The sequence below is a fragment of the Entelurus aequoreus genome, linkage group LG01 (assembly GCF_033978785.1).
Source record: "Entelurus aequoreus isolate RoL-2023_Sb linkage group LG01, RoL_Eaeq_v1.1, whole genome shotgun sequence".
Classification (NCBI taxonomy): domain Eukaryota; kingdom Metazoa; phylum Chordata; class Actinopteri; order Syngnathiformes; family Syngnathidae; genus Entelurus; species Entelurus aequoreus.
In genome coordinates this window covers 21,354,956-21,382,042 of record NC_084731.1, presented here as the reverse complement: position 1 = coordinate 21,382,042, position 27,087 = coordinate 21,354,956, and the positions used below count along the sequence as shown (strand labels likewise).

The window sequence follows — 27,087 nt, the reverse complement described above, 5'->3', positions numbered from 1 at the left end:
TTGAGTCTTGTGATATAATTTGCAGGATTTAAGCCAGTGTTTCTTAACCATAGGGCACCGGACCGCCAAAAATATTTCGCTCTACTCAGTTGTAACACACTTTTCCACCACTTGTGGCAGTAATTACAAATCAAACAAACAGAAGAAGTCCTAGAGAATTTTGTGAAGCGCAAAAATTATGACTAAAGTGGTGCAGCTGTATTTTCATTTGCACTTTAATTCTATTTAAAGTTTAATAAAAAATATATTATTATTAATATTTAATATTAAATTAGTTCTAATTTATTTATTTTAGGATGTATTGTTGTAATCAGCCTGGCCTAAGCTTTTATAATATTTGTTGTGATTCATATCATTTGACAAAGTTTATCCTGTTAAACTATAAGTACCTGAAGATTGGATATAATTATTGAATATGATGAAAATCAAGAGTAAGATTAATAATTCAGCGTTAATATTTGATCGGGCTCCGAGCCCCTATGTAGTGGAAAAGTGAAGCCCAAGGTCAAAAAGGGTAAGAACCTCTGATTTAATGAAATGGTAAGGGACTAGCCCAGGGGTACCCAAACTTTTTGACTCCGGGGCTGCATTGGGTTAAAAAAATACGGCCGGGGGCTGGGCTGTATTTATATATTAGGGCTGCAACATATATATATATATATATATATATATATATATATATATATATATATATATATATATATATATATATATATATATATATATATATATATATATATATATATATATATATATATATATATATATATATATATATATATATATTAAAGTTAAATTACCAATGATTGTCACACACACACTAGGTGTGGTGAAATTATCCTCTGCATTTGACCCATCACCCTCACCCCCTGGGAGCAGTGAGCAGCAGCGGTGGCCGCGCCCAGGAATCATTTTTGGTGATTTAACCCCCAATTCCAACCCTTGATGCTGAGTGCCAAACAGGGAGGTAATGGGTCCCATTTGTAGAGTCTTTGGTATGTCTCGGCCGGGGTTTGAACTATATATATATATATATATATATATATATATATATATATATATATATATATATATATATATATATATATATATATATATATATATATATTCCGAGCACGATGATGTCACATTATCGATGCATTTTTAGACAATTTGATTTGCCTGGGCAGCTAAGAGACACAGAGAGTAACAAGCGGTATAATATGGATTAGCAAGGACAAATTTTCAAAAATAATGATTAAAAAAAATAATAAAAAAATTTAAACTTGGGACTTCCCGTGGGCCTTAGTTTAGGGGACTCCTGGACTAGCCTGTCTCAATTATGCAGACAACAAGATAAGATAACAATAATAAATACACTAATATACTAATATGTTGAAGATATAAGAATGTAAGTTGATATCCCGAACATAATTTGATTAGTGTGCCATTCCTTTTTAGTAAACATCAAAAGTCATTATCAAGACCTTTGGATTAGTTTTGAAGCATAATCAAAAAAACACTAGATTCTGGCATGACCCATCATTTATTAATTATGTCCCTCTTTTTTCAGTGTAAACACGACAATGTTGTTTACTTACAACATTAATTGTCAATTTATGAATGTAAACCTGCTTGTTAATGTAAAACTGTGCGTTTATTTTGTTGACCACTGACCGAAGAAATAATAAACTAAACTAAACTACTTTACCTCTACTCTATTTACAGAAGTCCCTGCAGCTAACAGGAAGGTTTTTGATGACACCGTCATCTTGCGCAATGCCAAAGAGTCTGACAGCGCCGTCTATCAGTGCCAAGCATCCAATAGACACGGATCCCTCCTGGCCAACGCCAACATCATGGTTATGAGTAAGTCGAACACATTTCACCCATGTGGGTTTTTTGTTATTTTTGGTATGGAAAAGCGATCTGCAAGATTCAACATAACGAAACGTGAGACTTGGAGATTGCAGAATGATGGACCTGGGTAGGGAGAAGTGGTGCTGATGCTGGCATACGCTCATAAAGCTGAAAGAAGCTCAGGGGAGCGTATCTGTCGATGAGCCACACTCTTCCCAAAGGAACAAGATCTGTTCCTTTTGCCCATTAAATGCTAATTTCCACTCCATTCCATAGTAATTCCTGGTCATAAAACAAACATGTTGCTTTCACGGATTCCTTCTGAGCGATAAGGAAGTTGATAAAGCTCCTGATGGCGTATAATTAGACCACGTCAATTAGGCGCTTGGCTAAAACGTGCTTCACTCTATCCTCTTTTCATTTCCTTTTCCGCAAGCACACCGAATATAAACAAAGAGAAAGACAATGGTAAATTCCCCAATTTGAATCAATTGTCTCAAGCTTGTTTTACTCCTGGCCTGCACAGCAGATGCTGCATTGTGCTGCAGCCGAGGGCCACGCCTCCTTTTGTTTGCAGAGTCGAGCTCCGACTGTTCCTCATTGAAATCTATTCATTTGCAGATCTCCCTCCGGTGATTCTTACCACAGAAGGAGCGGATTACTCCGCTGTTGAGGGGAGGAGCGTGATGATGCACTGCAATGTCTTCAGCTCGCCGCCATCTACTATCACTTGGTAAGTACATTAGGGGGGAGGGGGGCTGTTTTTCCGCTCTAAACCCAGCAGGGGGCAGTATATCTCAAAAGGTGGCTGCAAGAACACCACAATTTAAAAAAAACAACTTCTCACTTACAATCAGCCTAATTTAAGTATTATGTTTCTTTTTTTCCCAAAGCCATGCCTTATTGTGTCAGAGCTCCCAATATTTTTTTTTTTTTTTTTTTAAATAAAAGCAATAACGTTAATATTAATACTACAAACCCCGTTTCCATATGAGTTGGGAAATTGTGTTAGATGTAAATATAAACGGAGTACAATGATTTGCAAATCATTTTCAACCAATATTCTGTTGAATATGCTACAAAGACAACATATTTGATGTTCAAACTGATAAACATTTTTTTCTTTGCAAATAATCATTAACTTTAGAATTTGATGCCAGCAACACGTGACAAAGAAGTTGGGAAAGGTGGCAATAAATACTGATAAAGTTGAGGATTGCTCGTCAAACACTTATTTGGAACAACAACTGAAGCTCTACATAAAACAAGAATGGGAAAGAATTCCACTTTCAAAGCTTCAACAATTAGTTTTTCCTCAGTTTCCAATCGTTTATTGAGTGTTGTTAAAAGGAAAGGCCATGTAACACAGTGGTGAACATGCCCTTTCCCCACTACTTTGGCACGTGTTGCAGCCATGAAATTCTAAGTTGATTATTATTTGCAAAAAAAAAATAAGTTTATGAGTTTGAACATCAAATATCTTGTCTTTGCAGTGCATTCAATTGAATATGGGTTGAAAAGGATTTGCCAATCATTGTATTCCGTTTATATTTACATCTAACACAATTTCCCAACTCATATGGAAACGGGGTTTGTATAAACAGATACAATTATGTACAAAGCACAACTATAACCTGGTGGCTTCGATTGGGAATAATTTTTGTGGTTTACCCCCCAATTTAATCCAATCCAATCCTTTGTATTTGTGTAGCACATTTAAACAACATAAATGTTTCCAAAGTACTGCACAACAATATTAAAAACAATATTCAAATATTATCCTTAGCTCCACCAATGACTGAATAAAAAACAAAAAAATAAATACATATAAAACCAATATAGAAACAATATAAAAATAAATATGATTAAAAAAATATTTTAAAGGGTAAAACCAATTAAAACAATAAATAGAAATCAAAATTAAAAAACACCAAGGACCACAGAGGACTACACAACTCACGTAGTGTTAAAAGCCAAAGAATAAAAGTGGGTCTTAAGACAAGACTTAAAACACTCCACTGTGGAAGCAGTCCGAACATGGAGGGGCAGAGTGTTCCAGAGCTTAGGGCCGACCACAGAGAAGGCCCTGTCTCCCCTGGTTTTAAGTCTGGTCTTGGGCACCACGAGCTGGAGCTGGCTCTCGGACCTCAGACCGCGCGCAGGAGTGTACATTTGGATGAGGTCCGAGATATAATGAGGTGCCAGTCCATGCAAAGCTTTAAAAGCAAACAGCAAGGTTTTAAAATGAATTCTAAAATGAACAGGGAGCCAGTGCAAACTCTCAAGAATTGGGGTTATATGCTCGCGTTTCCTGGCCCCTGTTAAAAGTCTGTACTAACTGCAACCGGGAGAGAGCTTTTTGGTTAATGCCAGCATTAAGTCCATTGCAGTAGTCCAGGCGACTTGAAATAAAAGCATGCACGACTTTTTCAAAAAGGTTAAAAGATAAAAACGGTTTTACCTTTGCTTAAAGACTAAGATGATAAAAACACGATTTTAAAACGCCATTGACTTGTTTGTCAAGTTTAAAATCACTGTCTATAGCAGGGGTCACCAACGCGGTGCCCGCGGGCACCAGGTAGCCCGTAAGGACCAGATGAGTCGCCCGCTGGCCTGTTCTAAAAATAGCTCAAATAGCAGCACTTACCAGTGAGCTGTCTCTATTTTTTAAATTGTATCTATTTACTAGCAAGCTGGTCTCGCTTTGCCCGACATTTTTAATTCTAAGAGAGACAAAACTCAAATAGAATTTGAGAATCCAAGGAAATATTTTAAAGACTTGGTCTTCACTTGTTTAAATAAATGCATTAATTTTTTTTACTTCGCTTCTTATAACTTTCAGAAAGACAATTTTAGAGGAAAAATACAACCTTAAAAATGATTTTAGGATTTTTAAACACATATACCTTTTTACCTTTTAAATTCCTTCCTCTTCTTTCCTGACAATTTAAATCAATGATCAAGTAAATTTAGTTTTTCTATTGTAAAGAATAATAAATACATTTTAATTTAATTCTTCATTTTAGCTTCTGTTTTTTCAACAAAGAATATTTGTGAAATATTTCTTCAAACTTATTATTATTAAAATTCAAAAAAATGATTCTGGCAAATCTAGAAAATCTGTAGAATCAAATTTAAATGTTATTTCAAAGTCTTTTAAATTTCTTTTAAAATTTTTGTTCTAGAAAATCTAGAAGAAATAATGATTTGTCTTTGTTAGAAATATAGCTTGGTCCAATTTGTTATATATTCTAACAAAGTGCAGATTGAATTTTAACCTATTTAAAACATGTCATCAAAATTCTAAAATTAATCTTAATCTGGAAAAATTACTAATGATGTTCCATAAATTATGTTTTTAATTTTTTCAAAAAGATTCAAATTAGCTAGTTTTTCTCTTCTTTTTTTCGGTTGAATTTTGAATTTTAAAGAGTCGAAATTGAAGATAAACTATGTTTAAAAATTTAATTGTCATTTTTTTTGTGTTTTCTCCTCTTTTAAGCCATTCAATTAAGTGTAAATATCATGAATTATTAATAATAACATAGAGTTAAAGGTAAATTGAGTAAATTGGCTATTTCTGGCAATTTATCTAAGTGTGTATCAAACTGGTAGCCCTTCGCATTAATCAGTACCCAAGAAGTAGCTCTTGGTTTCAAAATGGTTGGTGACCCCTGGTCTATAGTGACGCCAAGGCTGGTGACTTTGGGACGCACATAATTTTGCAATGGTCCCAAGTCAGTGAGGGCTGGACCAAAAACTAAAATTTCAGTTTTTCCCTCATTCATTATTAGAAAATTCTGGGCTAACCAAGCCTTGACGTCGCATAGACAGTTGAGAAGGGGTGTCAGGTGGCCGTGGCCTTTTGAAATCGGCATATAAATTTGGCAGTCTGCATAAAAGTGATAATAATAATAATAATAATAGATTTTATTTGTAAAAAGCACTTTACGTTGAGCAAACAACCTCAAAGTGCCACAGTGTTAAAAAAAAGAAAAAGAAAATAGTAATAATAATAAAAGGTAATAAAAATAAATAAAATATAAAACTAGAAACAACCCAATAGCTAGAACCAGCATGCATATCTATACAAATCTATAAAAAGGCTTTTTTTTTTAAATATGGATTTTTAAGCCTTTTTTAAAAGCATCCACAGTCTGAGGTGCCCTAAAGTGGTCAGGGAGAGCGTTCCACAGACTGGGAGCAGCGGAGCAGAAAGCCCGATCTCCCATAGTTCGTAGCTTTGTCCTTGGAGGTTGGAGAAGGTTAGCCTGTTTGGAGCGGAGGTGTCGGGTGGAGGATTTGGGGGTGAGCAGTTCTTTAAGGTAGACGGGGGCATTTCCATGGAGGCACTGGTGAGTTAGTAAGGAGATTTTGAATTTAATCCTGAGTGGAACAGGAAGCCAGTGAAGGGATTTGAGAGTTTGTGTGATGTGGTCATATTTCCGCAAGACACTCCATGCCTCTTAAAAATCTCTCCAAGACGGAGGAGATATAGAGCGAACAGGATGGGGCCTTGGATAGATCCCATGATGCTGAGTGCCAAATTGGGAGGCAATTTGTGGTCTTTGGTATGACTCGGCCGGGGTTAGAACTCACACCGTCCCAGTCTCAGGGCGGACACTCTAACCACAAGACCACTGAGCTGGTCAAGTTGTCAATCCAATGACAGCAACCGATCCGTTTCAAGGCGTCAATACGCACTGTGACGTATGGCGCATCCGACGTAATTGGTCACGGAGGATACAAACTCCAAAGCACTATTTTAAAGCGGTGTGATTCAGGAATTCTAGTTTCTAGTTCATCTTACCGTCTCTATAATCATTATCAATCTGACCAAGAAAATAAATACACAATGAACCCATCTGCACCGCAGATGACTCAAAATCCCTGAAATGTCTCTGCCAACGTATTTCGGGACTTTTGTCCAAATAGCGTTGCCATCAGGCATGCTCAAAGAGGCAGTTGATCCCTTAGTGACAGGCTGCAGAACCAAGTCCATACAGCAGACTCTCTATAGCAGTGTTTCTTAACCATAGGGCCGGGTTGTTAGGTTGCGAGCTGATAAAGACGAGACACACAGCTTAAATACAAAAACTAATGAATATGCAGATTAAAGATCGATAAAAGAGGGTTCTATCCTCATGTTTTTATTTCCTCTTACATGCTGTGTGCGGTGTTTCCCCTTGGGTTTACGGCTTAGTGGAGTTGGGGGCAAAAACACACACATGCGCCTAACAAAGCTGCTTCCACTCTGTAATGTCTTTTCATTTACATTTGGGGTGTACTGTACAGTAGGTAAGGTATTATGTTTGCCTCATTCATGTGAGACTGAAGCATTAAGGAGTGGGACCATCCAGGCCTAGCTTGTAGTGTGCTCAAACCACCACCAGGTAGCATCTCTTTCGCTTTGGGACTTAACAATTTGGTGACCACTAGCTGTTGTGGAGAATGCATATATGTTTAAGAGTTCTTTCTTTGTTCATAGTCATGTTTAAAGCAGCTAGTATTTTTCCATTTATACCATGTATGCTTGTCTCTCTTTGTCTGCAGATGTCTGTGTTTTGTCTTAGGCATTGGAATGTGTGAGTTGGAGTACTCCATTTTCATCATATCTGTATTAGAACAATGAGGCTGTATTCCTTTCTGGACAGGGTGGGGGCTGTTTTCCTATTCAATAAGTTGTCTCTTCCCGTTTGAATGTTAGACCACTTCGAGATGTCGATATGAAAGGACAATTGGACTGGTCTCCTAAAGCTTTAGTAAAACTTGATAATATTCCTATTCTGTCTTGATGGTCCTTCTTACTCAGCATACATGTCATCTAAAGAACATGGGATTGACCAGTGACTTTAGTTCCCTGAGAGGGAGACTGGTCAGACACAACACTGTCCAATGTCGGGACCCAGGGTGGACCATTCATCTGTGCATTAGTTGGGGACGTCTCTGCGCTGCTGACCTGTCTCCACTCAAGATGATCTCCTGCTGGCTCCACTATGGACTGGACTCTCACTATTATGTTAAATCCACTATGGACTGGACTTTCACAATATTATGCTAGACCCACTCGACGTCCATTGCACAGGTCGCCCAGGGGCTGGGTCCCCACATCTGCGGTCCCCTCCAAGGTTTCTCATTGTCATCCCATTGGGTTAGAGTTTTTTCTTGCCCTGATGTGGGATCTGAGCTGAGGATGTCGTTGTGGCTCGTGCAGCCCTTTGAGACACTCATGATTTAGGGCTATGTAAGTAAACATTGATTGATTGATGCATTGATGAACAAGTCGGTAGTGCATCTTCACCCAGGCTTAAAATGAAGGATGAGGTAAAAATACAACCTTACCAACTGTACTACCTCAATGTAATTGCAGGGGGGAAACACTGGTTTGATTATCACTCCATGTTATGTTTCACAGGAGCAAAGATGATTTCTCCAAATCTGTGGTTGGGCCAAGGTTTAGCGTCCATGACAACGGGACACTGGAGATTTACAGCACAGAGGAAGAGGACACGGGACAGTATACATGTTACGCCAAAAACACAGAGGGGTCATCTGCCATTGAAGCCACACTTTATGTTAAAGGTAGAGAGAGTTTTGTGCCTGCTAAGTGTTTGCTTTGGCTCAGAGTTCTTGGAAAGAAACTAACTAGTGTGCTGTATATTTAAGATCCCACTAGAATAACGAATGCCCCGGAAGACCAGCGGATCTTAATAGGCACCACGGCCCAGCTCTCATGCCTGGCAGAATATGACGAGTCCTTCAGCAACGACTTTGAGCTCCTTTGGGAAAAAGATGATATGGACATTGGTTTCAACTATACTGAGAATTCAAGGTAGGGTACTGGAATGTTTTTTTAACTGCAGTACAGACCTATTCCCAGCTGGAAAGTCATTTTACTGCTTAGGTTTGTCAATCAATACTGTGTCTCTATCTTCCTGTCAACAGATACTTTGTGGAGGACGGTACCCTTCAAATCATCAATGTAAGCCACTGGGACCAGGGTGTATACACTTGCGTGGCCCGGACTCCGGTGGACCAGGACACAGCCTCTGTGTTGCTCATGGTGTTAGGTGAGCATAATCAGGGGCATCAAAGTGGAAGGGTAAATGGTCATGCATCTCGGCTTTTGTAGTTTTAATTTGAAGATTTTTTTTTTTATCTGTCACTTAAAAAACAACATCATAAATGGTAATGTAAAACAAATATAGCCAGAAAAGTTCAATAATAAGGTTGCCTAAATCAAATTAAGAATGTCAAATACTACCTACACACCTTTATCAAAAATGCAAAATGGGTCATAACGTCATTAAAGCTCACCTTTTAAGGATTCAAACACAGCACCAACATTTAGGAACGAGGATGAAAGGTAAACAGTACGGGTGTAAAAAAAAATAAAAATTGAATGAATCACGATTATTTGTAACAATTCTTAATCGATTAAAAAAAATTATATATATATATATATATATATATATATATATATATACAGTCGCGATCAAAAGTTTACATACACTTGTAAAGAACATAATGTCATGGCTGTCTTTAGTTTCCAATCATTTTTACAACTCTTATTTTGTTGCGATAGAGTGATTGGAGCACATACTTGTTGGTCACAAAACACATTTATGAAGTTTGGTTCTTTTATGAATTTATTATGGGTCTACTGAAAATGTGAGCAAATCTGCTGGGTCAAAAGTATACATACAGCAATGTTAATATTTGGTTACATGTCCCTTGGCAAGTTTCACTGCAATAAGGCGCTTTTGGTAGCCATCCACAAGCTTCTGGTTGAATTTTTGACCACTCCTTATGACAAAATTGGTGCAGTTCAGCTAAATCTGTTGGTTTACTGACATGGACTTGTTTCTTCAGCATTGTCCACACAGTCAGGGAAGGCCATTCTAAAACCTTCATTATAGCCTGATTTAGCCATTCCTTTACCACTTTTTACGTGTGTTTGGGGTCATTGTCCTGTTGGAACACCCAACTGCGCCCAAGACCCAACCTCCAGGCTGATGATTTTAGGTTGTCCTGAATAATTTAGAGTTAATCCTCCTTTTTCATTGTCCCATTTACTCTCTGTAAAGCCAAACAGCTCAATTTTTGTTTCATCTTACCACAGAACTTTCCTCCAGAAGGTCTTATCTTTGTCCATGTGATGTCAGATGAAACAAAAATTTAGCTGTTTGGCCACAATACCCAGCAACATGTTTGGAGGAGAAAAAGGTGAGGCTTTTAATCCCAGGAACACCATACCTACCGTCAAGCATGGTGGTGGTAGTATTATGCTCTGGGCTTGTTTTGCTGTCAATTAAACTGGTGCTTTACAGAGAGTAAATGGGACAATGAAAAAGGAGGATTACCTCCAAATTCTTCAGGACATCCTAAATTCATCAGCCCGGAGGTTGGGTCTTGGGCGCAGTTGGGTGTTCCAACAGGAAAATTACCCCAAACACACGTCAACAGTCGTAAAAGAATGACTAAATCAGGCTAGAATGAAGGTTTTAGAATGGCCTCCCCAAAGTCCTGACTTAAAGGTGTGGACAATGCTGAAGAAACAAATCCATGTCAGAAAACCAACAAATTTAGCTGAACTGCACCAATTTTGTCAAAAGGAGTGGTCAAAAATTCAAGTAGAAGCTTGCCACAAGCTTGTGGATGGCTATCAAAAGTGCCTTATTGCAGTGAAACTTGCCAAGAGACATGTAAGCAAATATTAACATTGCTGTATGTATACTTTTGACCCAGCAGATTTGCTCACATTTTCAGTAGACCCATAATAAATTCATAAAAGAACCAAACTTCATGAATGTTTTTTTGTGACCAACAAGTATGTGCTCCAATCACTCTATCACAAAAAATAAGAGTTGTAGAAATTATTGGAAACTCAAGACAGCCATGACATTATGTTCTTTACAAGTGTATGTAAACTTTTGACCACGACTGTATATATTAATTTGTCGCTGCACATATACTGTATGTCATACATCAGAGGCCAAGAGGAGGTTTTGTAACCTGTAACCTGTTTTGAAAAGGTTGTATTATAATTTTTATATCAAATCACATATTGTAAGAATTGGTTTGATTGGAGAATCGTGTTGAATCAAGAAAGGATTGTGAATCGAATCGTCACATAAGAATCGGAATCAAATCTACTCTCTACCAATTACAAACCCCGTTTCCATATGAGTTGAGAAATTGTGTTAGATGTAAATATAAACGGAATACAAAGATTTGCAAATCCTTTTCAACCCATATTCAATTGAATGCACTACAAAGACAACATATTTGATGTTCAAACTCATGAACTTTATTTTTTTTTTGCAAATAATAATTAACTTAGAATTTCATGGCTGCAACACGTGCCAAAGTAGTTGAGAAAGGGCATGTTCACCACTGTGTTACATGGCCTTTCCTTTTAACAACACTCAGTAAACGTTTGGGAACTGAGGAGACACATTTTTTAAGCTTCTCAGGTGGAATTATTTCCCATTCTTGCTTGATGTACAGCTTAAGTTGTTCAACAGTCCGGGGGTCTCCGTTGTGGTATTTTAGGCTTCATAATGCGGCACACATTTTTAATGGGAGACAGGTCTGGACTAAAGGCAGGCCAGTCTAGTACATGCACTCTTTTACTATGAAGCCACGTTGATGTAACACATGGCTTGGCATTGTCTTGCTGAAATAAGCAGGGGCGTCCATGGTAACGTTACTTGGATGGCAACATATGTTGCTCCAAAACCTGTATGTACCTTTAAGCATTAATGGCGCCTTCACAGATGTGTAAGTTACCCATGTCTTGGGCACTAATATACCCCCATACCATCACAGATGCTGGCTTTTCAACTTCGCGCCTATAACAATCCGGATGTTTTTTTTTTCCTCTTTGGTCCGGAGGACACGACGTCCACAGTTTCCAAAAACAATTTGAAATGTGTACTCGTCAGACCACAGAACACTTTTCCACTTTGTATCAGTCCATCTTAGATGAGCTCAGGCCCAGCGAAGCCGACAGCGTTTCTGGGTGTTGTTGATAAACGGTTTTCGCCTTGCATAGGAGAGTTTTAACTTGCACTTACAGATGTAGCGACCAACTGTAGTTACTGACAGTGGGTTTCTGAAGTGTTCCTGAGCCCATGTGGTGATATCCTTTACACACTGATGTCGCTTGTTGATGCAGTACAGCCTGAGGGATCCAAGGTCACGGGCTTAGCTGCTTACGTGCAGTGATTTCTCCAGATTCTCTGAACCCTTTGATGATATTACGGGCCGTAGATGGTGAAATCCCTAAATTCCTTGCAATAGCTGGTTGAGAAAGGTTTTTCTTAAACTGTTCAACAATTTTCTCACGCATTTGTTGACAAAGGGGTGACCCTCGCCCCATCCTTGTTTGTGAATGACTGAGCATTTCATGGAATCTACTTTTATACCCAATCATGGCACCCACCTGTTCCCAATTTGCCTGTTCACCTGTGGGATGTTCCAAATAAGTGTTTGTTGAGCATTCCTCAACTTTATCAGTATTTATTGCCACCTTTCCCAATTTCTTTGTCACGTGTTGCTGGCATCAAATTCTAAAGTTAATGATTTTTGCCAAAAAAAATATATATATATCTTTTTGAACATCAAATATGTTGTCTTTGTAGCATATTCAACTGAAAATGGGTTGAAAATGATTTGCAAATCATTGTATTTCGTTTATATTTACATCTAACACAATTTCCCAACTCATATGGAAACGGGGTTTGTACATTGTTTACATGTGTTTTAAAAAGCTGGTTTTAACTAAATCCATGCAATACATTGTTATTTAGTGCATGTAAACATCAAGTGTGTATGGTTTTCGCAATGATGGGGCCCCTTAGGAGTCTTGTGAATGTGAGGCCCAGAATTTGGTGCTACGTCCCTGAATATAATAATAAGTGTGATCCATTCCAGAAACCCCTGATGAAATATTAAGGTATGACACATTTGAGAGCAAATCAATACGTCAGCAGTCCCAAGCCGAGCATGCCCTAACTTTAGTAGCGCATTGCAGTGTTGTACAATAATCCTGAACAAAAGTGTTGACATCACCACATCGAAGCCTACTCAGCGATGCACGCCGTTCCACATCCTCTGGCTGTGGTGATGACTTGATTGAAAATGTGCTCCCTTGGCCTATTTTTCTTCTGAGACGGATGCGTGATTTTTTTTTTTCTTCCAAACCCCATTTTGCTGTCATGGTTTTCAGACGTCCCTGACGCACCCGAGCATTTGGTACTGTCTGAACACAAGACCAGGAGTGTGAAACTGAAATGGACGCCAGGGAACGACCACAACAGCTCAATAACAGGTAAAAGGAGACTCGGTTGGTACGGCATGTACGGTTTTAGTTATAATTCCGTGCGAGTGCGGTGTTTATCATGGCGTTGGGAAATATATACCGTAATTTCCGGACTATAAGCCGCTACTTTTTCCCCTCGTTCTGGTCCCTGCGGCTTATACAACGGTGCGGCTTATTTACGGCCTGTTCTTCTCCGACACCGACGAAGAGGATTTCGGTGGTTTTAGTACGCAGGAGGAAGACGATGACACAATGATTAAAGACTGACTTTTCATATACCGGTAGGCTGGTTATTTTGATAACGTACAGGCGAGCACTTTGTATTACTTTGCACTGTTGTATTATTTGTACTCTGCACGAATGCTGTTCGCCATGTCAAAGATGTGAAAGTTTGATTGAATGATTGAAAGATTTATTGTTAATAAATGGGACGCTTTGCGTTCCCAAACAGTCATCTCTGTCCCGACAATCCCCTCCGTGGTAGCAGGAACCCCTATATACTACGGTAATTACACATCAAAACCCTGCGGCTTATAGTCGGGTGCGGCTTATATATGGAGCAGTCTGTATTTTCCCCTAAATTTAGCTGGTGCGGCTTATAGTCAGGTGCGGCTTATAGTCCGGAAATTACGGTATCCATTATTTTTCAGTCCAAGCATGATGTATGATCGGTGTCTGTGTGGAATATACAAGCCCACAGCAGAATGTGTGGAGGGTTTCTGCACAGCTGGTGGTTAGACAAGCAATCCTTTGGCAAGAAGAATGGCGGTGAGGGGCTGATTGTCTCTCTGCCTTTCAACAGAGTTTATTATTCAGTATGAGGAGAGCCAGTGGGAGCCTGGAAATTGGAAGGAGCTGCTCAGAGTACCTGGAAATCACGTTTCGGCCATCCTCAAACTTCACGGCCATGTGAACTATCGCTTCCGAGTGGCTGGTTTAAACAGCGTCGGGAGGGGACGTCCCAGTGAGCCCACTGAGAGATACAAAACCCCTCCAGCAGGTACAGTGCAACTGGTCCTGCGCTTATTCTTTATTGTACTTTTGGCCGTGGTTCTTGAGAACTTTAAAACACTCAAAGGTGTGACATAATTGATTTGACTCTTGTTGGGAGTCTTCCCTTTTAGTGCGCCTATTCTACTGGAGATTCATTTCACACTAACAATTCAGACAAAATCTATACTCACTTTTTTTCCACAGCCCCTGACAAGAACCCGGAAAATATCAAAATTGAAGGCCATTTGCCGCATGAAATGGATATCAACTGGCAGGTAGGAAAAGTGTGAAATGTTTTCTTCGCAGCAATAGCATGAGCCAACTTTATACAGGGGGCATCCACAGCTACTGTTGGCTTACCATCTGTAGATTATATGTCATTTAACCCTTGTGTGGTGTTCGGGTCTCTGCATACTTGCCAACCTTGAGACCTCCGATACCGGGAGGTGGGGGGGCGCGGTCAGGGTGGGGCGGGGGCGTTGTTAAGGGCGTGGTTAATAGGGGAGTATATTTACAGCTAGAATTCACCAACTCAAGTATTTCATACATACATACACTACCGTTCAAAAGTTTGGGATCACCCAAACAATTTTGTGGAATAGCCTTCATTTCTAAGAACAAGAATAGACTGTCGAGTTTCAGATGAAAGTTCTCTTTTTCTGGCCATTTTGAGCGTTTAATTGACCCCACAAATGTGATGCTCCAGAAACTCAATCTGCTCAAAGGAAGGTCAGTTTTGTAGCTTCTGTAACGAGCTAAACTGTTTTCAGATGTGTGAACATGATTGCACAAGGGTTTTCTAATCATCAATTAGCCTTCTGAGCCAATGAGCAAACACATTGTACCATTAGAACACTGTAATGATAGTTGCTGGAAATGGGCCTCTATACACCTATGTAGATATTGCACCAAAAACCAGACATTTGCAGCTAGAATAGTCATTTACCACATTAGCAATGTATAGAATGTATTTCTTTAAAGTTAAGACTAGTTTAAAGTTATCTTCATTGAAAAGTACAGTGCCTTTCCTTCAAAAATAAGGACATTTCAATGTGACCCCAAACTTTTGAACGGTAGTGTATATATATATATATATATATATATATATATGTATGAAAAACTTGACTTTCAGGGAATTCTAGCTATATATATGCGTATATATATTTGTTTTATTATACATATAAATAAAATAAATACTTGAATTTCAGTGTTCTGGGGGCTATCCAGTAGATGGCAGTATTGTCCTGTTTAACTTCTCCTCTGTTCATGACTCGGCCACCGTGTTCAATGGAGAAGTCTGTTCAAATGTACAGGCAACATAATTACATACCCCTTCCCCTTCGAACTGTCCTGGATGAACTGAAATTCTTGTTTCCATTCGTTTTGGAACTTGCAAGCATATTTCTTCATCTTGCTCGTCGACGGCGTCGCCATGTCTGTAACTTCCTCGTTCTTCTGCTTCGTCTTCTTGTTGTGTGCGCAGTTGTGCACTCTATTTTCTAAAAGCCGTAGATGTTATGAAGTCATTGGGCAGGCAAGCTGTTTATATTGTGGGAAAGCGGACGTGAGAACAGGCTGTCCCCACTCAGGTCCGCATTGAGCTGGAGGGGGTGTGGCCTCCAGCTCCGGCTGAATACCGGGAGTTTGTCGGGAGAAAATTTCTGCCGGGGGGTTATCGGGAGAGGCGCTGAATACCGGGAGTCTCCTGCTAAAAACGGGAGGGTTGGCAAGTATGGGTCTCTGGCACCCGTTTTCATTTTTTATTAAAAGAAAAATGATACATTTAATTAATTTTTCAAATTGGGACTCACTGACTTTGGCTCATTTTCTGTGAAGAACATATATCAGAATACATATGCAATGACCACACACCATACACCCCCCTACACATTTCTATTACATATAAGATGTCCGGGTCCACTGGACCCGGGGCTAATAGAAGTGTGGAAAATGATGTTCTGTGTACCACACGCACCCACCCACCCACACACACACACACACACACACACACACAGCAGGGCTAGACAGGGGGAGGACAGAGTGTAGGTACACAGTACATCAGAGGGTCAAATGTGCGAGAAAATGAGAGCAGACAGTGTTGACAAACAATGTTGCAACCTTGTGTGGGAACCGCAGGTGCAGAAACACAAAAGAAGAATCCCTATGGGATGCAGAAACTGGCAGAGAAATATTCCGTGCAACGTTCATATTGTTGTTACTCAGCCAGCGTTTGTGGGTCTGATGTCCCCCGTTGCATTTCGTGGCTTTTAAAGCCTCACAATCAAACACTTTTATGTTAAAATACTGAACAGATGTTGATTGGGATAAGGTAAACATCTGTTCAGTATTTTAACATAAAAGTGTTTGACTGTGAGGCATTAAAAGCCACAAAATGCAACGGGTCCATCAGACCCACAAACACTGGCTGAGTAACAACAATATGAACATTGCACAAGGGTTAAAAGGGACCTCTGCATTGCGTCTTTTCTGACTTGTTAATGTTACAATGTTGGATAATTACGTTAAACAATAGTAAAGTGTCAAATCATAAGGTTCATGCATTTTGGCCTGAGCTTTTATGCGGCTTTGCAATCTGGCTACGACAGGACGTCACCGTGATGTAGAATTACTCATTTAGACATCAAGTCAAGCCAGATCAGGGAGGAGCTCTGGCTGGAGGAGGAGGTTATTTAAATGTACATTCTGAAGCGATTGGCAAGTGTGCAGATATACCTAATGTTGTGACCGGGTGAATCTATATAAACCGTATTTTCTGGAATATAGAGTGGTGTATAAGAAAACTGCAGATAAATACGTTCTGAAATTAGTTATTTACACAGAAAGATTTTGTAAATGTGTATTTACATACCTTGTTTCCAAACGCTACCTATCACACGGCAGTAAAACGGCTGATCAAACAAAACAGAGGTCATTGTCATGGACCCAATCAGCTAAGCATACTCAATAACGTCACAGTGAGGTTTATATGAAGTTCTGAGGGATTTGTGGAACTGATACAATCCAAAATGAATGCCGTTGTAAGTTAATAATACCAACACAAAGTGGTAAAAACAAGTCATTTGCTACAGATAATATCTTAGAATGTATAACCATTGAAATATGTCAGGAAAAAAGCAAAAACATATTCATCAGTTGTATATATAGATCACCTAAGTCAAGTATAGAAACATTATTGTGATTACTTATGGAGTATATTGTGAATAAATTGAGAACAGGAAGTGAGCCAAAGTTTTAGCAACTGTTATGAAAAGGAAAAGGGGTAGGATTAAATAAACTCTGCTTCTTCCTACTCCTTTTCGAACATGTTGAAAAGAGAAACTGGAAATTGTGATGTATCATGTTGTATGCTTGCATGTTCGAAATAAACTCAAACTTAAACTCAAAAACTCAAACACGGACGCTTAAAAATGTTGTTAGCATATTAGCTAATGCTAACAACGCTAGCTTGATTACATTACACACCTACAGACATTACACATTGGGGCGGTTTAGTAAGTATGACTAGTTTTAGTTATATGGTAAAACTTACAAACGTTGCTTGGAGTGATGAATGAAGAATGTATACAAGTAAAAACGCTATGAAAGACTAGAAGAAGGAACGGCACTCGTGCTTCCGGTTCAAAGCACTAACAGAAGAAAATACTGTAAGACAAGTCACCTGCAAGCACCTGCAGTGAGCTAACTCGTCCAAACGATGGCGCCATAGAACAAACAATAACACACCTTTTGAATTTCTTTGCTTGCATGATGGCCTCTAGCAAATAAAAATCCATAAATTAGCCGCACTGTTTTATAAGCCCCAGGGTACAAAGCGTAGAAAAAACGTATAGTCCGGAATTTCCATTGGTTTGAGTTTTTCTCTTGCCCTGATGTGGGATCTGAGCTGAGGATGTCGTTGTGGCTTGTGCAGCCCTTTGAGACACTCGTGATTTAGGGCTATATAAGTAAACTTTGATTGATTGATTGATTGAATTTACGGTAATGTTTAGTTTTGACCATTTTTGGAAAACAAATAGTGGTGACGACTTCAAAATATAAACTGTATAAACAGCTTACATTTAAAAAATAATAATAATTAAAAAAAAAAAATATATATATATATATATATATATGTATATATATATATATATATTTATATATATATATATATATATATATATATATATATATATATATATATATATATATATATATATATATATATATATATACATATATATATATATATATATATATATTTTTAAATTTATTCATTTATTTTTATTTTTTTTGGAGAGGGTGGGACGTGGTTTCATTTGCAATCTGGGTACGCTTTTAAAATCAAACATTTTGCAGACTCTTAAAAAACAGATTATAAAAGTGACTGTCAACAGAGCATATCCAATCCATGTTATCTAGAACACAAGGAAGTTTCAGATGTAGATTGACGTCATCATAGGTCCCTTTTAAGGGTATACCGATTCATTTGCATTATTTGCCAAACATCTTCATTTTAATAACAATCCAGTGAAAGCTATCCATTTAGCTGATTTGATTAAGCCATGTGAAAGGAACACAGTTATTCCGTCTTTACAGCGGCAAGATAAATCTTTTCATAGCCTATTATCTAATGCCTGTATCATAGAACCGTGGCCTCTGAATCCGGGATTGATGAGCTCGCCCTCTGCTAATAATTAGCTTTTGTGGATTATCGTTTCTCATTCTATTTCATCCAGACGGTTTTATGAGGAAATACCATTTTAATCTGCTATGTTGTAGCAAGAACCTATATTAAAGAAAACCATTACCAAAGCAAGACAGCCATCTTATTGTTTTAAAAGATAGCGAGTAGTGTTCCAGCGTTTTTACCAGGGCTGGCTCGTCATTTTAATATAATGGTAGGGTTGCGGGATAAAGACAATATGCAATATGAATGACATGAATTTGAGCTTTTAATAGTTTTGTAATATCGTGATTACGCATGCATACCCCGCCAATTTGACGGGGACAAGCGAACAAACGCGCCCTCAACGGAATGTAGCATTCATGCTACCGGCTAACGTCCCTCCACAGCGTAAAGTCACCTAAGTCAGCAATCCTCGCTTCCATGGCAGCATAAAAACGATATTTCTTACAAGTTTCATTATCACTGGAGGACAAGGAATAACATACACTAACCGCTAATCAAGAGCTCTTGTATGTAAGTAAACAAGAGGTGGCCGGACCGATACAAACATTAACATTGACAATACCAAGTATGGTATCAGTATATGTCAGATGTTACAGTGATTAGATCGATTGTTTTTTTAAATTAAATATTCTAGTCATTTTTGTTATTGTTTACAAACTCAGCAAAAAGGTCCGTGGCCACAGGGGGGTTTTTAGGTTAAAAAACCAACGTATTAAAAAAAAAAATCAGAGACAATAGAAGGAAATCGTTGAGTGTCCGCCCTGAGATCGGTAGGTCGTGAGTTCAAACCCCGGCCGAGTCATACCAAAGACTATAAAAATGGGACCCATTACCTCCCTGCTTGGCACTCAGCATCAAGGGTTGGAATTGGGGGTTAAATCACCAAAAATGATTCCCGGGCACGGCCACCGCTGCTGCTCACTGCTCCCCTCACCTCCCAGGGGGTGATCAAGGGTGATGGGTCAAATGTAGAGAATCATTTCGTAAAGATTTAATACGTATTGTTACACCGGCATCTTGTGTTTTTGTCTGATAATAATTGTGATCAACAATCTAATTAATCAATGATCTTGAAAATTTGAAGTATCAGTATCAGCATTGGTATGACCAATACTGCCATTGCAACTACTTGTTTTTTTTTTGATTGATTGAAACTTTTATTAGTAGATTGCACAGTACAGTACATATTCCGTACAATTGACCACTAAACATACTTGCCAACCCTCCCGGATTTTCCGGGAGACTCCCGAAATTCAGCGCCTCTCCCGAAAACCTCCCGATTTTCAGCCGGAGCTGGAGGCCACGCCCCCTCCAGCTCAATGCAGACCTGAGTGAGGACAGCCTGTTTTCACGTCCGCTTTCCCACGATATAAACAGCGTGCCTGCCCAATCACGTTATTCCATACGAGGCGTCCGGCATACCGCCGATGAGCATGGTGCAGATGGAGAAGATCCTCTCGGCGTCCGTATTGGCGCACACGTTGCCAAAGCCGACGCTGGTCAGGCTGCTGAGGGTGAAGTAGAGAGCGGCGATGTACGAGCTGCGCACCGACGGGCCGCCGACCGTGTTGTTGACGTAGGGCATCTCCAGGCGTTTGCCCAGCTCATGGAGCCATCCTCGGGGAAGAGACGGGAGGACAACAGGGTGACCAGAACTAAATCATCCAGACTACAGATAAATTGTATTATTATGTTTATCTTACTTAAAAATAAATATATTTATTAAAAAAATAAAATAAATAAGTACATTTTTACTATATTTTGCTAAAAACATCAAAATTAATTGTATTTTTATTTGTATTTTTTCTGACTCCCTATTACATCCAGCCATAGAATTATACATTAAAATAAACATTTTTGAAATAATTAATTTTAAATGATCATAATAATTCATTTAAAATGACCATATTTAATTATTAAAATAATTGCTTGTTTATCAACAACTTTAACATTTTATTCATTACATTTTGAAGCTTTCAGAAGCCAAGTTATGTTATATTCCTTAAGATTTATTTATGCAAGTTTGAAGTATCAATTATCTAAACACAGTTTGTTTGCATATTTTCAGGATATATATATATATATATATATATATATATATATATATATATATATATATATATATATATATATATATATATATATATATATATGTGTGTATATATATGAAATACTTGACTTGGTGAATTCTAGCTATAATATACTCCTCCCCTCTTAACCCCGCCCCCCCCCGCCCCCGCCCCCGCCCCACCCCCCACCACGTCCCCCCACTCCCGCGCCCCCACCTCCCGAAATCGGAGATCTCAAGGTTGGCAAGTATGCCACTAAATGGTAACACCCGAATAAGTTTTTCAACTTCTTTAAGTCGGAGTCCACGTAATCAATTCATGGTATTGGATCCATACCCTAATTTTTAGTATCGGCCAAAGCCAATGTAAAAGTAGCCAAACAACAGAAGAATAAGTGGTTATTACATTTTAACAGAAGTGTAGCTAGAAACATGTCACAATAGAAAGTAACCAGATATTAGCAGTAATTTAGACAGTAGATTAATAATAGCTTTCACAAAATAATACAGCTGGAAATGATGTTACTGCATACGTCGGCATTTAAGTTAGGAGCCCGTTTTGAAATGGTTCAATTACAATTTTCGTACCAATATATTGTTGTCGCAAAAGGTTGCTATATATATATATATATATATATATATATATATATATATATATATATATATATATATATATATATATATATATATATATATATATATATATATATATATATATATCGCAATATAGATTTTAGGCCATATCGCCCATCCCTTTACTGTATAATTGAAAAAAGTACAGTGAAATGCAAGCATCATTTTTACACAATTGGAAGCCAACCTTGAAAACCTCATCTCTGTTTGCCCCATTGTGTTGTGCTTCTGTAGCCCCTTCTGCCAATTGAACACAACGGTCCCGGTCTTGAGTACAAGGTCAGCTACAGACGGCAGGACTTGGAGGAGGACTGGAAAGAACACATGGTGAAGAGGCACTCGTTCGTGGTGACGAACACGCCCACCTTTGTGCCTTATGAAATCAAGATCCAAGCGAGGAACAACCAGGGCTGGGCCCCCGAGCCAAAGATTGTGACCGGCTACTCCGGCGAAGATTGTAAGTACTTACTTTTTAAAGCTTTGCAACTAACAGTGTGGATCATTTTTTATGTAAAAGATGCACAATAACATTTTTAAACCAAGTGTCAAAATAAATCACTGGTTTAGAGCAAATAAATGATGTGCAATCAGGTAGACTATTTTTCAAGAAGTTGGTCTATGACAATTTGACAATAAAATTGCATTTGCACATACAAGTAATACACTATGATTCATTGTGATTAATCCAAATTAAAGTGTGATTAATCTCATTTTAAAAATGAACCGTTGCAGTTAAATGTTTTGAAAATTCCTCAAAAAATTGTGGAAAGTCAAATTTATCGGAACATATCCACTTCTTGTTCACCGTCCTAATGAGCCCTATCACTATTTTTTGTTAATAAAAAGTAGAGATGTCCGAAAATATCGGCCTGCCGATATTATCGGCCGATAAATGCTTTAAAATGTAATATCGGAAATTATCGGTATCTGTTTCAAACAGTAAAATTAATGACTTTTTAAAACACCGCTGTACGGAGTGGTACATATCCGGTAAAAAACGGACGTAGGCCCTACACCAGGGGTGTCCAAACTTTTTCCACTGAGGGCCGTACACGGAAAAATGTAAGCATGCGGGGGGCCATTTTGATATTTTTCATTTCCAAACCTTAACAAAATATATGGATTTTTTTTTTTTTTAACCTTTAGGGCTCCCAGGGACTATAAAGGGTCTCAGTCATTAAACTGTTAAAAATAAGTCAAATTATTATTATTTTTTTTAATTTAACGCTTACAGTAAATCTCTATATCAACTTGAGGTTGATATAAAGTAAAAAAAAAAAAGGTTTTCTGACAAACACAACTTTGTTTTTTATAATAAAACTGAAATATGCAATATTTAGTAATTAGAGCCTTAAAAGATCAATAATGCAGGACACCATTGATTTTAAGTCTTTTAATATTTTTGAGTAATCACAGTGAAAAGTTAAATTAAATTATACTAAATATATTTGGGATCCCAAAGGTCCCCCACTTATAAAGTGATTCATTTGTATTAGTTTTTTTTTAACTTTTAACACTTAAATTACGAGATCAACTTCAGATATATCTGTCGATTTTACGTTTGAACTATTATTTTGTTTGTTTTATGCTCCTTTGTCAAATAAAACTTTGATGTTTTTATAGGGCAACCACACAATATATGCAATATTTTTTCCACATAAAACATTTTAAAGTGATATTTTTTAGGTAATAATTCATTATAACATAGATTTTTAGTTTTTTTTTTTTTTTAGCAATGGCAAAAAAAAGAAAAATAAACAAAGACAAAAGAAAAAAAACAGCCTGCATGGCAACTTTGTGTCAACATTGCAACTTTTTCTTGTTAGATTTCACCTCATTCCACTTTTTTTAAATGTTTTTATTTTTTATTTTTGCAATGTTATCAATTTTGCAATTTTTGCAGAATGTGTGGCGGGCCGGTAAACAATTAGCTGCGGGCCGTAAATGGTCCCCGGGCCGCACTTTGGACACCCCTGCCCTAGACTGAAGCTGTGTGCCTTCATTATTTTTGTAGCTGTTGTTTTGAGGCACGTTTAAAAAATAAATAATAATGCACTTTGTGAAAGTGAAAGTATAGTATTTCCCATAGTTGTAGTGGGTATCTGGATTATCTCTGGGAGAGCATGTCCCAAATTCCAAGCTGCTGTTCTGAAGCATGTTAAAAAAAACAATGCACTTTGTGACTTCAATAATAAATATGGCAGTGCCATGTTGGCACTTTTTTCCATAACTGGAGTTGAAGTTGTTCTCTTATTTTGGAAAACCTTGTTTTTGATTGATTGATTGAAACTTGTATTAGTAGATTGCACAGCACAGTTGGGGCGGTATAGCTCGGTTGGTAGAGCGGCCGTGCCAGCAACTTGAGGGTTGCAGGTTCGATCCCCGCTTCCGCCATCCTAGTCACTGCCGTTGTGTCCTTGGGCAAGACACTTTACCCACCTGCTCCCAGTGCCACCCACACTGGTTTGAATGTAACTTAGATATTGGGTTTCACTATGTAAAGCGCTTTGAGTCACTTGAGAAAAAGCGCTATATAAATGTAATTCACTTCACTTCACTACAGTACATATTCCGTACAACTGACCACTAAAGGGTAACACCCGAATACGTTTTTCAACTTGTTTAAGTCGGGGTCCACGTTAATCAATGCATGGTAAAGTTACATTGTTTAATGCATCCAGCGGGGCATCACAACAAAATTAGGCATACTAATGTGTTAATTCCACGACTGTATACATCGGTATCGGTAATTAAGAGTTGGACAATATCGGAATATCGGATATCGGCAAAAAAGCCATTATCGGACATCTCTGATAAAAAGCAATAATCTCTTAAGGTTTGCTAGATTCTGACAATATAGGCTTGTAGTCTGCCATCGAAGCAAATGTTTGTCATTCATGTACAGTATGTAAAAGAAAGAAATGCCGCGACGATTTCCTTAATCTCCGTATATTTTGTATGCAGCACTTTTCAGGATTCTGTTTTTATTTTCTTGAAAAACTCCTGCAGGATTTTGGCTTCCAGGGTTTCAAGGTTATGCACTGATGTGTTTTCAGAAGCACACAAACCAATTCTATTTCTTGTGTCTAGCCTTCTTTTGGACGTGTCCCCAGGAGACCACCTCAGGTCATGAGCCTCCCATAGAAGATAAATGGCCCCTTTTACTTTACTTACTTCACTACTCTTGTGTCTGTTGCTAGATAATTGTAGTTTGTTCCCATCCAATCTATTTAGAAAGCCTTGTATAGCGTTTATTGCCTTGATACTGTAGCTTTTATGTTTATTTGATTTGTCACGATAGTAATCTGTATTCCGTGCTGTAGCTCCCCGTTGTATTGGTTTGCATGCGTGCGATGGGCTCTAATAGGCTTGCTTTTGCAGTTCCCTCTGCTGCACCTGAAAATGTAGCCGTGGAGGTGATGAACAGCTCAGCGGTTAAGGTCAGCTGGACCCGTGTACACAAAGACAAGTTGCATGGACATCTGGGAGGCTACAGGGTAATACCTCAAAACAAACCCTTGTTTTCAGACACAGTTTAAAGGAAATGACCCTAACCTCGCTCGAAACATTTGATGTTCTCACCCCTACCATCCTCCTATACATCCCCCATCTCAGTGCACACTACCAGGCGCTAAACACGACACCTCCTTTATCGTTCTGTCACATACAGTCGCGATCAAAAGTTTACATACACTTGTAAAGAACATAATGTCGTGGCTGTCTTGAGTTTCCAATCATTTCTACAACTCTTATTTTTTTGTGATAGAGTGATTGGAGCACATAGTTGTTGGTCACAAAAAAACATTCATGAAGTTTGGTTCTTTTATGAATTTATTATGGGTCTACTGAAAATGTGACCAAATCTGCTGGGTCAAAAGTATACATACAGCAATGTTAATATTTGCTTGCATGTCCCTTGGCAAGTTTCACTGCAATAAGGCGCTTTTGGTAGCCATCCACAAGCTGCTGGTTGGATTGTTGACCACTCCTCTTGACACAATTGGTGCAGTTCAGCTAAATGTGTTGGTTTTCTGACATGGACTTGTTTCTTCAGCATTGTCCACACGTTTAAGTCAGGACTTTGGGAAAGCCATTCTAAAACCTTCATTCTAGCCTGATTTAGCCATTCCTTTACCACTTTTGACGTGTGTTTGGGGTCATTGTCCTGTTGGAACACCCAACTGAGCCCAAGACCCAACCTCCGGGCTGATGATTTTAGGTTGTCCTGTAGAATTTGGAGGTAATCCTCCTTTTTCATTGTCCCATTTAAAACACCAGTTCCATTGGCAGCAAAACAGGCCCAGAGCATAATGCTACTACCACCATGGTTGATGGTAGGGATGGTGTTCCTGGGATTAAAGGCCTCACCTTTTCTCCTCCAAACCTATTGCTGGGTATTGTGGCCAAACAGCTACATTTTTGTTTCATCTGACATCACATGGACAAAGATAAGACCTTCTGGAGGAAAGTTCTGTGGTCAGATGAAACTAAAATTTAGCCATTTGGCCACAATACCCAGCAATATGTTTGGAGGAGAAAAGGTGAGGCCTTTAATCCCAGGAACACCATGCCTACCGTCAAGCATGGTGTTGGTAGTATTATGCTCTGGGCCTGTTTTGCTGCCAGTGGAACTGGTGCTTTAAATGGGACCATGAAAAAGGAGGATTACCTCCAAATTCTTCAGGACAACCTAAAATCATCAGCCCGGAGGTTGGGTCTTGGGTGCAGTTGGGTGTTCCAACAGGACAATGACCCCAAACACTTCAAAAGTGGTAAAGGAATGGCTAAATCAGGCTAGAATGAAGGTTTTAGAATGGCCTTCCCAAAGTCCTGACTTAAATGTGTGGACAATGCTGAAGAAACAAGTTCATGTCAGAAAACCAAGACATTTAGGTGAACTGCATCAATTCTGTCAAGAGGAGTGGTCAAAAATTTCACCAGAAGCTTGTGGATGGCTTCCAAAAGTGCCTTATTGCAGTGAAACTTGCCAAGGGACATGTAACCAAATATTAACATTCCTGTATGTATACTTTTGACCCAGCAGATTTTCAGTAGACCCATAATAAATTCCTAAAAGAACCAAACTTCATGAATGTTTTTAGTGACAAACAAGTATGTGCTCCAATCACTCTATCACACAAAAATAAGAGTTGTAGAAATTATTGGAAACTCAAGACAGCCATGACATTATGTTCTTTACAAGTGTATGTAAACTTTTGATCAGGACTGTACATATAGGAACTGACTGTCCCTTTCCCTGTTGTAGATAAACTGGTGGCGTCTGCGCAGTCTGCTGGATTCCAAAAAAAGTCACGGGGACAAACACACGCTGACGTTTCCTGGCGACCACAACCATGCGGCCATACCGAGACTGCAACCCTTTTCCGAGTACAGCCTGATTGTCATGACCTTCAACGGGCGTGGCAATGGCCCTGGCAGTCATCCCGTCAACTTTAAAACCCCAGAAGCAGGTAAGATTGAGTGGGGGGGAAAAAAAACTAATCAAAGGGAAAATCTGGGGAAGCAAATGAAACTGGG

At 38.6% G+C, this 27,087-nt stretch overlaps 1 protein-coding gene across 7 annotated transcripts in view; it reads left to right on the top strand.

Moving 5' to 3' along the window:
* Nucleotides 1–27,087, top strand: part of chl1b (cell adhesion molecule L1-like b) — a 225,820-nt gene that overhangs the window by 149,669 nt on the left and 49,064 nt on the right. For all 7 annotated transcript variants that reach the window (XM_062045707.1, XM_062045698.1, XM_062045690.1 and 4 more), the window contains 11 exons: nucleotides 1,708–1,848; nucleotides 2,461–2,572; nucleotides 8,255–8,421; nucleotides 8,506–8,671; nucleotides 8,785–8,909; nucleotides 13,073–13,174; nucleotides 13,968–14,165; nucleotides 14,363–14,433; nucleotides 21,784–22,006; nucleotides 24,931–25,046; nucleotides 26,816–27,020. In XM_062045707.1, coding sequence (XP_061901691.1) covers nucleotides 1,708–1,848; nucleotides 2,461–2,572; nucleotides 8,255–8,421; nucleotides 8,506–8,671; nucleotides 8,785–8,909; nucleotides 13,073–13,174; nucleotides 13,968–14,165; nucleotides 14,363–14,433; nucleotides 21,784–22,006; nucleotides 24,931–25,046; nucleotides 26,816–27,020 — 1,626 coding nt within the window. The remainder of the gene's footprint in view (nucleotides 1–1,707; nucleotides 1,849–2,460; nucleotides 2,573–8,254; nucleotides 8,422–8,505; nucleotides 8,672–8,784; nucleotides 8,910–13,072; nucleotides 13,175–13,967; nucleotides 14,166–14,362; nucleotides 14,434–21,783; nucleotides 22,007–24,930; nucleotides 25,047–26,815; nucleotides 27,021–27,087) is intronic.